The sequence below is a fragment of the Lontra canadensis genome, unplaced genomic scaffold (assembly GCF_010015895.1).
Source record: "Lontra canadensis isolate GAN:19392208 unplaced genomic scaffold, GSC_riverotter_1.0 scaffold11, whole genome shotgun sequence".
NCBI classification, from domain to species: Eukaryota; Metazoa; Chordata; class Mammalia; order Carnivora; family Mustelidae; genus Lontra; species Lontra canadensis.
Genome location: NW_022631005.1, coordinates 19,545,936 through 19,560,358, shown reverse-complemented (window position 1 = coordinate 19,560,358; position 14,423 = coordinate 19,545,936). Strand labels below are relative to the sequence as shown.

The window sequence follows — 14,423 nt, the reverse complement described above, 5'->3', positions numbered from 1 at the left end:
TTTTTAAAATAAGTGAATGTTATAAAGATACAAAATACTAAAAACAAAACAAATAGTACAAATTGTGCCCAATGTATGTTGTAGGATAAACTAATTGTAGCCAGGGATTTTAGATTTCCTCTGCAAAGAATAAGGGGTGTTGTATGAGAGCCCCTTGAAGTTCAACCTCATGGATAACTTTTAAATTTCCTATTGGTAATACCCATACCTACTGATAATATCTCCTGGTGATACCAAACTTTTACATATTTCCCATACTAATTTTATGATGTGGTGTGTGTGTGTGTGTGTGTGTGTGTGTTTAACAGTGTACAGCCATAAGAAAAGAATGAAATCTTGCCATCTGCAGTGAAATGTGTGGAAGTGGAGAGTATAATGCCAAATAAAACAAGTCAGTCAGAGAAAGACAAATATCATAGGATTTCACTCATATGTGGAATTTAAGAAACAAAACAAATAAGCAAGGGAAAGAGAGAGACAGAATGTGAGAGAGAGAGATAAGACAAGAAACAGACTCTCAGCTATTAAGAACAAACATGGTTACCAGAGGTGAGGTGGGGGGTGGGAGGTATGGGTAAAAAGGGTATTGGGGATTAAGGAGTGCACTTGTCATGATGAGCACTGGGTGATGTATGGAATTACTGAATCACTATGTTGTACACCTGAAACTAATATACCTCTACATGTTAACTATACTGGAATTAAAATAATAAAATAAAATAAAAACATTTTAAAATGTAAGCTGTAGTTACTTTTATTAAGACATTACAAAATGGACATAATGGATTCTGAAAGAAAAAAATATGTATATATTTGCTTGTATTTTAGGTGAAAGATTCCCAATTTTTTTTCCTCTCTGACTCAGTGACGTCCTTTATTGAAAAGGAACTGAATAAACTGTCAGTGTTTTAGGATTCCTGAAGGTAAGTTTCCTGCACTTCTGTGACTCCCTGATAGTTAGCTACTGAGATTTTTATTGCTCAGTGCATGTTTATATTAAGAATATTGTGGTTTTAACCATCACAAGGACCAAACTAAAGATCTGAGCAGTTGTTCCAAAGGATTCTCTTCTTGAAGCAGTAATCATCATGGGACTTGGTATATGCTAATTCTAAACTCTAGGTTCATCCATAGAGCTCCTAGGATAGGTATTTATAAAATAATATAACATTCTAACATCTATGGATGATTTCTAGAAACAAATAGAAATATCCACAGGATGTGTCAAACTTCTTTTTACAGGTATAGTTAACTAAAATAGTTGTATGATTCTTTTATAGTAGAATGATTATTAATTGGCATTAAGTAATATATTGCATTTTCTGAGTATGTTTTGTTTTTAGAATTCAGAAGGTAATTACAAAGAAAACTTAAATATAAGCAGACTCCATTTTTTTTTTAGAGATTGATTTATTTATTTGACAGAGAGAGAAAGAGAGAGGTAAAGAGCAACCACAAGCAGGGGGAGCGGCAGGCAGGGGAGAAGCAGGCTCCCCACCCAGCAAGGAGACTGATGTGGGGCTGGATCCCAGGAGCCTGGGATCATGACCAAGTCAAAGGGAGCCACCAACCAACTCAACCACCCGGGTGCCCCTGCATATTTGATTTTTTAAAAATGTAACCCAATAACATATTCAGAATGGGAGCTATCAAGCTATATATGCTAAGTCATATAAGAAATTTCTGCCAGGACCACCTAGGTGGCTCAGTCTGTTAAACATCTTCTTTCAGCTCAGATCATGATCTCAGGGTCCTGGGATTGAGCCTCACATCAGGCTTTGCACTTAGCAGGGAGTCTGTTTCTGTCCCTCTGCCCCTCCTCCTCACTCATGGGTCCACTCTCTATCTCTCTCTCTCTAAAATAAATGAATAATTTTTCAAAAAAATATTAAAAAAATAAAATGACCAACCCTAAAAAAAAAAAAAAAAAAGAGAAGAAAAGAAAACTTAGATTTGTGCTTATATGTTAAAATCAGCTTGAGGATCCAAGTGGTATCAGATTTTGCTTTCAAAACAACTATCCATTTTTAGCCATTAACAGTTTTATGAAATAATATATTAATGAGAGTAAAAACCCTAATGTAGAGTTATAATTATACTACTACTTAGCTTTGTAATCTTTGTGGACAGAGATATAGATGATGATTCTGATAGACATACTTATACTCTGAGCAGTCTTAGATTCAATGCCTAGATTGCAAGTCTCTGGGCTGGAGTTTTCATGTTATTAAGGCAATATTTGTATATGGTTCCTTGTGCAATGTTCATATGGGAAATTATGGAAGTGGAGAGAGAGGTAATGTAGGATTTAGTTTGAGATAATGAACTCTGTTACCTCTACTTTTTTTTAAAAGATGTATTCATTTTTAAAAAAATATTTATTTATTTATTTTTTTGGCGAGAGAGAGAGAGAGAAAGAGAGAGCTAGCAAGCAAGCAAGCAAGCATGCAGAGGGAGAAGGAGAAGCAGACTTCCCACTAAGTGCAGAGCCTGATGTGGGGCTCAATCTCTGGGCCCTAAGATCATGACCTAAGCAGAAATCAAGAGGCAGAAGCTTAACCAGCTGAGCCACCCAGGCACCACTGGTCATTTTATTTTTATTATCTATTATGTTCCTAAATGAAATGACATTGCTTTTTTAAAATAGTAATTTAAAAATCTTATAAACCAAAGCAAATACAAATATTTTTCTTCTAAGAGTAGACAAAAGGTATTTTTTTTAAGTTCTACATTTCTTAAGTATTTTTTATAAAGTGTCTAATACTTATTTTTTCTCACATTCTGCTTCAGTCTCCAACTAGGGGTATGTGTATGTGTGTGTGTGTGTGTGTGTGATGTTATTTTGCATTTTTGGAGAATCAAATTTACTTGGTGAAGGATGAGAGGAGCAGTATAACAAGGATGAACTTTTTCAAGCAAAAGTATCACGGAATGTTAAATTCCCGAGTCAATTTCCTTAAAAAAATATCAACTGCATCAACACAGTTCTTATTAAAACAAATATATAGTTCTTTCCTTTACAAACTCAATTATAAACCTCGCTGGGCAAAAAGCTGTTTCCATTCATGGCTTTTACTACAGTTCAACCTGTAATCTAGAATATTTGGCATATCTCCTGACTCATTGTGTGGCCTCCTTTTTAACTTTCTGGTTAAATCTCACGATTTCTTCTTATTATTATGAAGAGAAAAATAAAATAAAATAACATCACCAAATAATTGCACACCCTTTGACAGAGAGGTGGTCAATGGATAGAAGTTACTGAACACAAGTTATAAAAAGACTAAATGTGTTCCACTTAGACTATTAAAGGATGCACATGTAGGTCATTCATTTCTTCACAAAAATACTAGATGGCTGTTTCCTGGTCCTATTCATACAGATAGGTTTTCCCTCAAGGGCTCTGTAAGAACCAAAATATTTCAGTGCCAAAGACGCTATTTTCCCCTTTCCTTATTTTTCTCATACACATACAGAGAGAGAGAGAGAGAGAGAGAGTTACTCAAACACAAATATAATTGTCAGAAAATGGAGAAAAGATTGCATTTTACAAAATAAATAAATAGATGGATGACAGAAAAACATATGATGCATCAAAAAATTTACCATAAAATATAATAATATTAGTATAAAAAAATACATCCTACTGAATTAACAGAAGCTTCTTTGCTCAGAAAATAAGCTCTTCAGATTACCAGGCTTTTTAAAAAAAATACATTAATTTTCATGGCAACTACTTTAAAAGTTCAGAAATGTACCAGAAGTTGAATCATTTTTAAAAAAATTCTATTTAAAAAGAAAGGAGATGACATTTGTCCACATTGTGCTTTTAAAGTAGCTACATATTTGTAAAATAAAATAAAATGTATTAGCATTAGATTGAGTATAAACTACACAGACTTCAGTAACACTTACATGCCAGGCAATATGTCTAAAATATACTCCGAGAGATAGTGATTCTATGAGATTGTTGTTAAGTGTTATTTTACAAATTATCGGGGGACAAATCAGTGTGAGAGTAAAACATCTTCTAAAACAGTAAAGCAAAGTGGTTATCGTTTCTCTCCCTCATGAATTGTATTGCCCCACAGCTGTTTTGCCAGGGTAAGGAGAGGAGTAGGCAAGTGCTACCTCATTGATGGTAAGATATGATATAGAAGTTGTTTCTTTAGGTAGGTAGAGAAAGTAAAGTGCCTACATCTGGATCCTGAGAGATTGTGAGAAGAAAAACTTCATCCTTGTTAAACTGCTGCTCTCATCCTTCACCTAGTTTTTAATTCTCTATTTGATTCCTTATTTGATTCTTTAATCAAATCTAATCTCAGAAAGATGCCAAGCTTCCAGGAGAAACATCTAGTATCAGGTATGTAACACAGTCAATAAAACTCAGGGGCGACTCTATGACATTAAAAGTGAGTAGGAGCTAGAGAGATAAGCAAGAGATGTTATTTCTGGTTCCTCACAAGACCTGGAGGTTTCCAGGACCACATATCTCTCTGCATCTTAGCTCAAGAGCTTTTACACAACAGCAGAAACTTAAGATCAGTTTGCAGCTCACCAGAAATGGAGACGTGGAGGGACACAGCCAAGCCTATGCTCCAGCCGTGGGTAGTGATGCCTGCACTCCACAGCACAGGGTACTGTAGGGGTGCAGATCAGACCAATCAGGCAGCAGAGACCAATCAGGTCCCAGAGAAAGGAGGGTGTTTCTCTTTCCACCTGCTAATGTAAAGGTATATAATCCCACCATTCTAAGTATCTGAGATATCATGGTGCCATGTGTTAGAAAATTTAAAACCTAGCTTCCAGCAGCCTCCTTCAACAACAAATTCCTCCTCCTGGCCCCAGACAAAAGCAACAGCCATCCAGCAGGGAAGAGGTGCTTTAGGATGATCACATAATTTGTTTGCTAATCAAAATACAACACGGAAATCTGTAGCCTATTTTTTTTTCAAGATTTTATTTATTTATTTATTTGACAGATCACAAGTAGGCAGAGAGGCAGGCAGAGAGAGAGGAGGAAGCAGGCTCCCTGCTGAACAGAGAGTCCGATGTGGGGCTCGATCCCAGGACCCTGGGATCATGACCTGAGCCGAAGGCAGAGGCTTAACCCACTGAGCCACCCAGGCGACCTAGTAACCTATTTTTAAATGCAGGGAACATTCATTACAAACACTAAACAGACAACTTAACTACATGCATGTAAATGAACTGTTTTCCAAGACACAGAATTTAGTACATCATCCTTTACTGTGTATGTGAGGAGCACAGAAGTTTCCCCTGTGGATTGTCTTAAAATCAGGGAACTAACATTTGGGAATGCTATTCTAAGTGCAAGTAATTAAATATTTTGAAAATACCTAACTTCAAATATCATGAATTATTTTACTGTCATTACAGCCATCAATATCAGAGCTTCTCTGTTCAGGCTCACTCCAGGTCCTCTATCCTATGTTTCATTTAGCCCAATATTGACTGTACAGTTAAAAGATTCCTGCCTCTGGATGTTCCCACAATGACTTTAAATAAACTTTCATTCAAGCTGACAACTAGAGCACCTGAGCAGGGAACTGAGACTTCATGATGACTGTAGCTCAGAGTGTATGTAATATTTTGTGCTATATTTGCCCATGAATATGTAATAATTGTAACATGTAAAAATAATCTTCAGTATCCAATGCATTATTCACATTAATACACTAGAATATCAGAAAATATCAAGCTTTAATTTGATACTGAAAAGACAAGACTATGTGAACTTTTAAGATACTATTTTTTCTTTTTTTAAATTTTTTAAATTATTTTTTATAAACATATAATGTATTATTAGCCCCAGGGGTACAGGTCTGTGAATCGCCAGGTTTACATACTTCACAGCACTCACCATAGCACATACCCTCACCAATGTCCATTATCATACCGCCCTCTCCCGACCCCCCTCCCACCAGCAACCTTCAGTTTGTTTTGTGAGATTAAGAGTCTCTTATGGTTTGTCTCCCTCCTGATCCCATCTTGTTTCATTTATTTTTTTCCTACCCCCCAATCCCCCCACGGTGCATCTCCACTTCCTCATATCAGGGAGATCATATGATACTTGTCTTTCTCCAATTGACTTATTTCACTAAGCATAATACCCTCTAAACTTTTAAGATACTATTAACTATTATGTATATATTAACGAATAGACACAAATATAGTACAAGTTAAAAAAACATGAATGATACACAACTACTTCAGAAGAAGGGAAGGAGAGAAGATAGAGGTAGGCTTTATATGTTATTGTAGGGGTCTGAATGTTTTAAAAGAGATACCTTAGTCCAAATGTTAAAATCAATTAAAAATGGTACATTACTTACTATATAACTTCCTGTACAAGTCTGCATGGTAGAAGTATTTTATAATTATTTATGCACTTACTTTAACTCTAAAACATCTATTTTTATGTTCTTACAGATTAAGTAGACTAATTCAAATTTCCTCATCAGAGATTAAGGGGAAAATAAAAGCACACATCTGTCACTCTTATCTTTTAGTTTCAATGTGTGCAGTATCATGTTGGAAAACCAGGCTACAGAAAGTACAAAGTTACTGTAGGAAACTCAAGTTCCTCTCATAAGCTCTAGCTGGTATGATTATAGCTAGCATCTTATTTTGAGATAATTAGCCAAACAGCAGGTTATAAACCAAGACTGCTCAAAAGTAACAAATGATGAATTATCAAGAATTCTAGCTAAGGCAAAGGGAGACCAGATAAGAAAGCAAGAAACACGGCCAAAGGAAAGAGCAATATGGCAGAGCAGACAGTGTGTTCCCGAGAGCTGTGATGGGAGTATAGAGCTGACCAGGAAAGCAAAAGAGAACAACTTATGAAAAGAGAATGTCACATAGACATCTAAGGAACAGAGATAGTAAGCTATAAACTGGGGACAGAGGACATAATGGAAAGACATGGATTCTGATATCATCTTATAAGAGTTAAATTATAGAAAAGTTTCAACTCTGACTACAAAGTAGAAGCAAGAATCTAGTACCAATTTGTCAAATCCCAAATCTGCATTTCCTTCTTAAAATAGAAAATGGCAGGCAGAAAGTGGGGAAAGTTTGAAATTGAAAGTTTGGAATGAAATTCCTGGAGCTACTACAATTGAGGTATTGCATAAATTTTGATCAGGCATTCAAATCTGGTGTTTGTCCAACATTATAATAAGTAGTGGAACAGCCTTCCAAGAAGGGTGAACACCTATAATTTAATAAAAGGTACAGATCTACATTTTATAAAGATTATTTTAATCCTCAGGGCATATAACAAAGGAAGAGTAAACACCTTACCTTCAAGCAAAAATAAACGATTTTATAACTATTAACAACTCACAAAGTTGAACTTATCTTGCCATAAATATGAGTATAACATAGATTTAAATCTTTACTTACACAGAAATAGAGCTAAAAGATGTTTTAAAAATATTTATGAATTTAAATCCAAATGTGCCAAATGCAGTTTTTATACATAAATTTAGCCATCTCAAAAACTATGTGTAATAAGATGGGAAAATATGTAATTTAATTTTAAAATTTGTATCCACTCTCACCAAGACTAAACTATTGGAGAAAGATTCCTAAACTATGTTTAATTTATGTCTATTCAAAATGGTTTTGAGGCCTCCTTAAATTCTAGATTAACATAAAATTTAACACATATTGAATGATAGTTGTTAAATCTGCAAGAACTGCAAAAACTCAAGAATTACACTGGGCAGAATTCAATAAACATGGTATTCCAATAAGTATAAAGATTAAATAATTTTAAAAGTATTTAAAAGTATTTTAAATAATTTTAAAAGTATTAAATAAATTTACAAGTATTTAAAAATAAATTTAAAAGTAAAAAAACGTTAGAGGTTTTTTTTTATAATCCCCTGTCCTACATGTGTATTTTATTTGTTTGCAAATTATTCTGCTCTCTTTTGTTAGGTTTTTCCATAGTGTCTCAGTGAACCACAACCCCTACATTGGTATTATCCATACAATTTAAAGCAAAAAAAAAAAAAAAAAAAAAAAAAAAAAAAAAGAAAATTAGGATATGTCAAGGTAGAACAAATTACAATTTTAGATCTTTAGAACTGACAGAAGCCAATTAGATCTAAAATTGTAGATAAATTGCTGCTGAGAAATAAGATGTAAGATCTAAGTGAACTCCAAGAGTAAAAGGGAATCTGCCCCTAAATTTAGCAGTGAACTAAAAAAGTATAGAAGTATGTGGGAACAACAATGGAAACGAGTTGCATATTGAAGTTTTTTGTAAAAGAGAATAGTTCAGTCACTCAATAGCACTTCATGCAAATCTGTTTTATATCTTGTGAGGCTCTGAGGATACTCAACATGACAAATAGTGAAATTTGCTTTCTATTCTAGGCAAGGTCTGTTCCCACAAAAACATGTGTAATTCAGATTCAAATAATAAGGACTTAATTTGATAGAGTTCATCTTTAGGAAGTGTTTGGGGACGCCTGGGTGGCTCAGTTGGTTAAGCACATGCCTTTGGCTCAGGGCATGATCCCAGGGTCCTGGGATCAAGTCCTGCATGGGGTGGGGGGTATCCTTGCTCAGCAGGGAACCTGCTTCTCCCTCTGCCTGCCACTCCCCCTGCTTGTGCTCTCTTTCTCTGACAAATAAATAAATAAAATCTTAAAAAAAAAAGAGAGAGAGAGAGAGAAGTGTTTTTCTTTTCCCACTCAATGGAAGTATTAAAAGGTGAACTATCCCACAAAGGTTTTAACAGACTTAGTAAAAATACATGGCATTTCTACATTTATTGAAGACAGAAGAAAGGAGAAGGAGGTAGTTTTTTTTAGGCCATTAAGAATAAAGATTGAGGGGCACCTGTGTGGCTCAGTGGGTTAAGCCGCTGCCTTCAGCTCAGGTCATGATCTCAGGGTCCTGGGATCGAGTCCCGCATCGGACTCTCTAATCTCTCTTTCTCTCTGCCTGCCTTTCTGTCTACTTGTGATCTCTCTCTGTCAAATAAATAAATAAAATCTTAAAAAAAAAAAAAAGAATAAAGATTGAGGAATGCTATACTAAACTGTAATGTATGTAGAAGTATTTTTTAAATTGGGGTGCCTGAGTGACTCATTCTGTTAAGTGTTTGACTCTTGATTTCGCCTCAGGTCATGATCTCAGGGCTTTGAGATCAAGCCCAGATCAGTCTACCCACTTAGGGTAGATGGATGGGCTTAATGCAGAGTTGGCTTGCGATTCTCTCCCTCTGCCTCTCCCCGCCCCCCGCACTCCCCAGCTGGTGCTCTTTCTCTCTCACACTCTAAACAAACAAACAAACAAACACACATATATATAAACACAATCTTATAAAAGAAAGGTTTTTTTAAATTAAATTAGTGCATGCCCACAATAAAATTTTATATTGGATCTAAGGCAAATCAGATTCAACCTTCCTGCCTCTTCTCTCCTTACTGTATGTATATATGTGCTTGTATACTGGTCAGGAATTCACAACAATGACTATGGCCAGGAGAATTCTATATAACTTTATAACAGGAAACATTTAAATATTTTTCTCTTTACACATAAAGAATGAGGTGGCTTTAGGGGCACCTGGGTGGCTGAGTCAATTACCTGTCTGACTTTTAGTTTTAACTTGGGACATGATATTGAGGTCCAGGGATCGAGCCCTGTGTGGGGCTCTGCACTGGGCACTTGTCCCTCTCCCACCCCTCTCCCCTCTTCCATACCCCGACTGGTGCCTGTGACTGTGCACACATGAGTCCTCTCTCTAATAAATAAATAAAATCTTTTTATTTTTATTTATTTATTTATTTTTAAAGAATGAGGTGGCTTTATACTATGTTCATAGAGTAAATGCTTTATTGTGAAATAACCCTGGATTCAAGTTCCAATTCCACCATCTACTAGCCATGAAAGTAAGTTATATAACCTCCTTGGGGCTCTTTTACCACACCAATAAAATGAGGATAGTAAAGGATTATATGAAATAATGAATATAAAGCCTTTAACACATTTTCTGGGCCATATGGCAAACACAGCAAATATTGGGAATTATGGTTATTATAATGATCAATAATTATCAGTTCGAACAGTATAATATACCGCAACAGTTAAATCACATTATCATAAGGAACAAATTATAGATATTCCAGAAAAATCTTCATATAGCTAACATAAGTCATTATTCCGTTTTGCTTCAGTAAACCAAAAAATACTAAAGACAACAGAGCAAACTTGCCAGTAATATAAACTAGTCTGTAAAAGTCCTTGATAATCAGTGATGACTATACTTTGAGGCTTTGTGAACTGATGAGTACCAATTTCACAAAGTGGTAAATGGGGTTCTTGATACTATGATAAGCTTTTTTTTTTTATTTTTTCATGTTCTGAAGACATATGGGAGACAGTATTGGGAAAAACACTTAAAGACACATGAATGTCAATTATTACACATATAGACCATGAATGTTGTTCAGTATAAATGGAGTTTCAGAGAACATAAAGGTTTTTCATTATTTCCTTTTTCCTCAGAAGAGTTCACTAAGAGCATTGTGGAATATAGCAGATGCATTTAACACAATTTTGTTTATGAAACCTGGAAGTCCTATACTCAGTTTGAATAAACCCTTCCTTTCTTTTTTTTTTTTTTTTTTTTAGAAGGTAGGGGAGGGGCAGAAGGAGAAGCAGAGAGAGAATTCCAAGCAGGCCTCATGCCTAGTGTAGAGTCCGACAAGGCGTTCCATCTTACAATCCTGAGATCATGACCTGAGCCAAAATCAAGAGCTGGGCGCTTAACTGACTAAGCCACCCAGGTGCTCCAAACTTTGCTTTTCTTAATCAATTACTAGATTAAATATTTTTTTGCTTCCCCAACAATGCCAAGTTTGGTGTATTCACCTACAATATAGGCTCTTTTAGTGTTTAATAAATGTTGATAGCATGAACTACACATGACAATTATTCTTCATTTCTGTCTTGCTGTTGACACTTTCAAGATAGTAAGAAATGCATTAAACAAAACAAATATGTTTGCCATTTCTGCAATGTTAATTAAGGAATAATTCTTGTAAATAAAAGTATTTGATTTTAAGTAAAAAGATAAGTGTTTCAGAAACAAATGTTAACTTAAATGATCATTGTCATCTATTAAAACAGAACAGATACTTGTATTATCTTCTCCCTTACTTTCACCATGTTTAAGAATAACCAGTAATCATTGCATGACTGGAAAATCATATGTATTTAAGCAAAAAAAAAAAAAAAAAGTAAAGAAAAGAAAAAAAAAGTCTGGAACAATACAAAGACAATGTCTCATTCTTTCCATTCATTAAATACTAATGCCACAGGCATACAAGACAGGAAGATGAGAGTTTAGCCTATCTTTTAGATCCACCTTTTTAGAAATAGTTTTGAGTCATTTTCAGCAGTATTACTCTTCTGCCTTACCTTTCTATGGGTAAAAGTAGCTAACCTGAGTTGTTTTTTTTTTTTTTTTTAACAAAAAAGCAGGTTGCTACGACTCTGTGAACACAGGGACAAAACTTTCTCATGTGAGACCTTAGTTTCACCAGAATTGTGCTCAAATTCCTTTCACTGCGGCCATGTCAGATGATGACACAAATACAATAGGTACGATCCGGGGTCACAAAACACTCACCACAGTTGGCCTCATCTGATGCATCTGCACAGTCGGGATCCTCATCACAAACCCACAGCTTGGAAATGCAATGTTTAGTTGTTTTACACTGGAAATAGTCTGGAGAACAGCTGTTTTCAGCTTAAGAGGAAAACATGTATTAAAATGCAGCTTTGAACAAGAACAGACATTTTATCTAACAATCAATCAGAGGAACAAATGCTTAAGAAAGTCAACTGGACATATATTATCTTTTAATTAATAAGGCTCTGAAGGTGAAGGGTTTTAACTTTCATTATCTATGATGTATTCCAAATATCCTTCCCAGTAGAAAGAAATAAAACATATTTCTATAATGATACATTTGATAAAAATCAGAGTTCTTGATACAAGCCTCCCTTGATTAGCTATATTTTGAAATCAATTTTAAAAACAAATAATTTGGAAACTTTGTGAATAATTTTACCAAATAAATGTAAGAATTTATACATATGCATTTCTATAAATAGAAGAATAATAAAATCAGAAGTTATTTGTGAATCAGGAACTAAAAAGCATCAAACTTCTCAAAATCTCTAGTTGTGTTGAGTTTTTGAGGGAAGGTGTGAACATCTGACTTAAACTGCAAACTGCCTCACAAATCCTAGTCAGTTTAATGGATCAGCTCTTGGAATGACTAACCATAAAGAACTGGTACTGACTTTATTCTGAATGCACCATCTTAATCAAATTGCTGGATGACTGCACATTATTTACTGATAAAAGTTTTAGGGGAATAAAATAAAACTTCAGCAAGACAGAAACGTTGACAGCAGTTCTGTTGAAACCCTGAAACTTGACAGGTACTTTATTGCTCGTATTTTGTGTGTTTGGGTTTTCGTGTGGGCATGCCTGTCTGCCTACGTGCATGTATGTATATGCTGGAAATTGTTTTGCCTTCCATTGAATCTGTTTGATTTTTGGTGGGGGATGGAAAGAAGAGGTGAAAAGAGTAGAAAATATTTTACTATTGTTCTTTGAAGTAGCTGGCAAAGATACATTAAACAGTATTATTTACATTTTTTAACAAATAATTTTGTTAGGTTTTTTTGCTCAGATTTTCTCATCATGCATTCGACATGTATTTTATGGGGGGAAACGATCTCTAACTAATGGAGTTGATTTCAAGTAACTAATCAACAGAAGAAAATTATTTGTAGCTGCTTAATGTGGGCAAAAAAAATCAATTTATGAATAAAAAACCACAGTCACCTGTAATGTTTGTTTTGTTGCTTCTCTTAAGGATGATTTGAATGAATATTCGTTGTTTAATGTTTGTTGTAATCTTTAGGTAGCTATCTAAGTAAAGACCACACATGTTTTAATTTTCTTTAAAGCCTTCACAGGGCACTTCTTAAGTAACCCATCCCCCAAGGTGCCAATTTGGAGGTATATGTTCCATAATTGCTGTTACATTTTTCTACCTTGTGCGGATGTATGGCACACAATAAAAAATTTTAGACCCATGTCAGCTGAGACTCAGAAGTAAGACAAGTTGGAACATTCTGAGGTGACTTACGACAGTCCCTTTCATCTTCTTCATCCCCACAGTCGTCTTGTCCATTACATCTGAGGTTTACTGGGATGCATTTTTGGTTCTTTGTACACTTGAACTGACCTGACAGGCAGACATGTGTGTCTAAAAGAAAGAAAGAAGAACAACAACAAATCTGCACTGAAAACTGTGCCTGCATTTAAATTGGTGCAGACAAAATCAGGTAATAATTGGACTTATGTTCCTTGGTTAAGAATTTAATCACCTACCACAGTTGAGTTCATCAGAATTGTCACCACAGTCATTCTCTCCATCACAGATGAAAGCTGGCAGAGCACAGAGCCCAGTGCCACACTGAAACCGGCCTGGCTGACATTTAAATTCAGCTAGGGGAGAAAACAGACTGGTATCATTGAATGCCAAGCTTTGCTCATGACCTCTTAAATAGAGCTTTTCTGATGTTATGGGTATTTATTATTTCATTATATTAAACATACCCTAGAGCACACCGTAATGTCTCATACTTAGTAGCTATTGGATTCAGATGTACAGTATGACCAGGTTATGAGCAACTCAGATGGCCTCCAGATTAAATATTACAAATTAACAGTGAGAAATCCAAGATGATAATGCATCTTTGCCATATTTCTTAGTTTATATATGAAATAATGATAACAATAATCATCATAATAAAGTAGGCTCTATTGAATATCTGTTCTGTATCAAACACTGGGTGACACACTTTCACAAAGAAGTACTAACTGAATCTCATCAAAACCTTCTCACCTCAATATCTCCACAACTGTTTTATAAATGAAAAAACTAGGTCTCATGGATTTTAATAACTCATTCAAGTATGTACAAGTTTCAAGTGCCAGATATGGAAATTAGATCTAGATCTGACTCTGAGTCTTCTCACAAACTATATTGCTTGGCAATAAAATACTTACCTTTTGACTGATAATCCTAATGTATGTAGTTCAGATAAGTCAACTGAATGAATATTAATAGTGATATTTTAAACTTTCTTTGGGAAATTAATTATGCTTTTATAATTACAATCTTAAGTAAAAATTTCCTTAACATTAAAAAAATAACTCAATATGTGATTGACTTCCATAGAAGTGAGGCCTAAAATGTTGAAAGTCATTCAATTTCTAACATTTCTTAGTAAACCACACTAAGTGTTAAAACTGTGTGATACTTAATTTCTCACATTCTAAACTCATG

The 14,423-nt window shown here is 34.8% G+C and overlaps 1 protein-coding gene across 1 annotated transcript in view; it reads right to left on the bottom strand.

Moving 5' to 3' along the window:
• The window catches only part of LRP1B (LDL receptor related protein 1B), a 1,927,222-nt gene that overhangs the window by 192,884 nt on the left and 1,719,915 nt on the right, over positions 1-14,423 (bottom strand). Inside the window, exons 64-66 of the mRNA XM_032856138.1 lie at positions 13,463-13,579; positions 13,218-13,337; positions 11,681-11,800 (exon numbers count right to left, since the gene is read on the bottom strand). Of these exons, the coding sequence (XP_032712029.1) occupies positions 11,681-11,800; positions 13,218-13,337; positions 13,463-13,579 (357 nt within the window). The remainder of the gene's footprint in view (positions 1-11,680; positions 11,801-13,217; positions 13,338-13,462; positions 13,580-14,423) is intronic.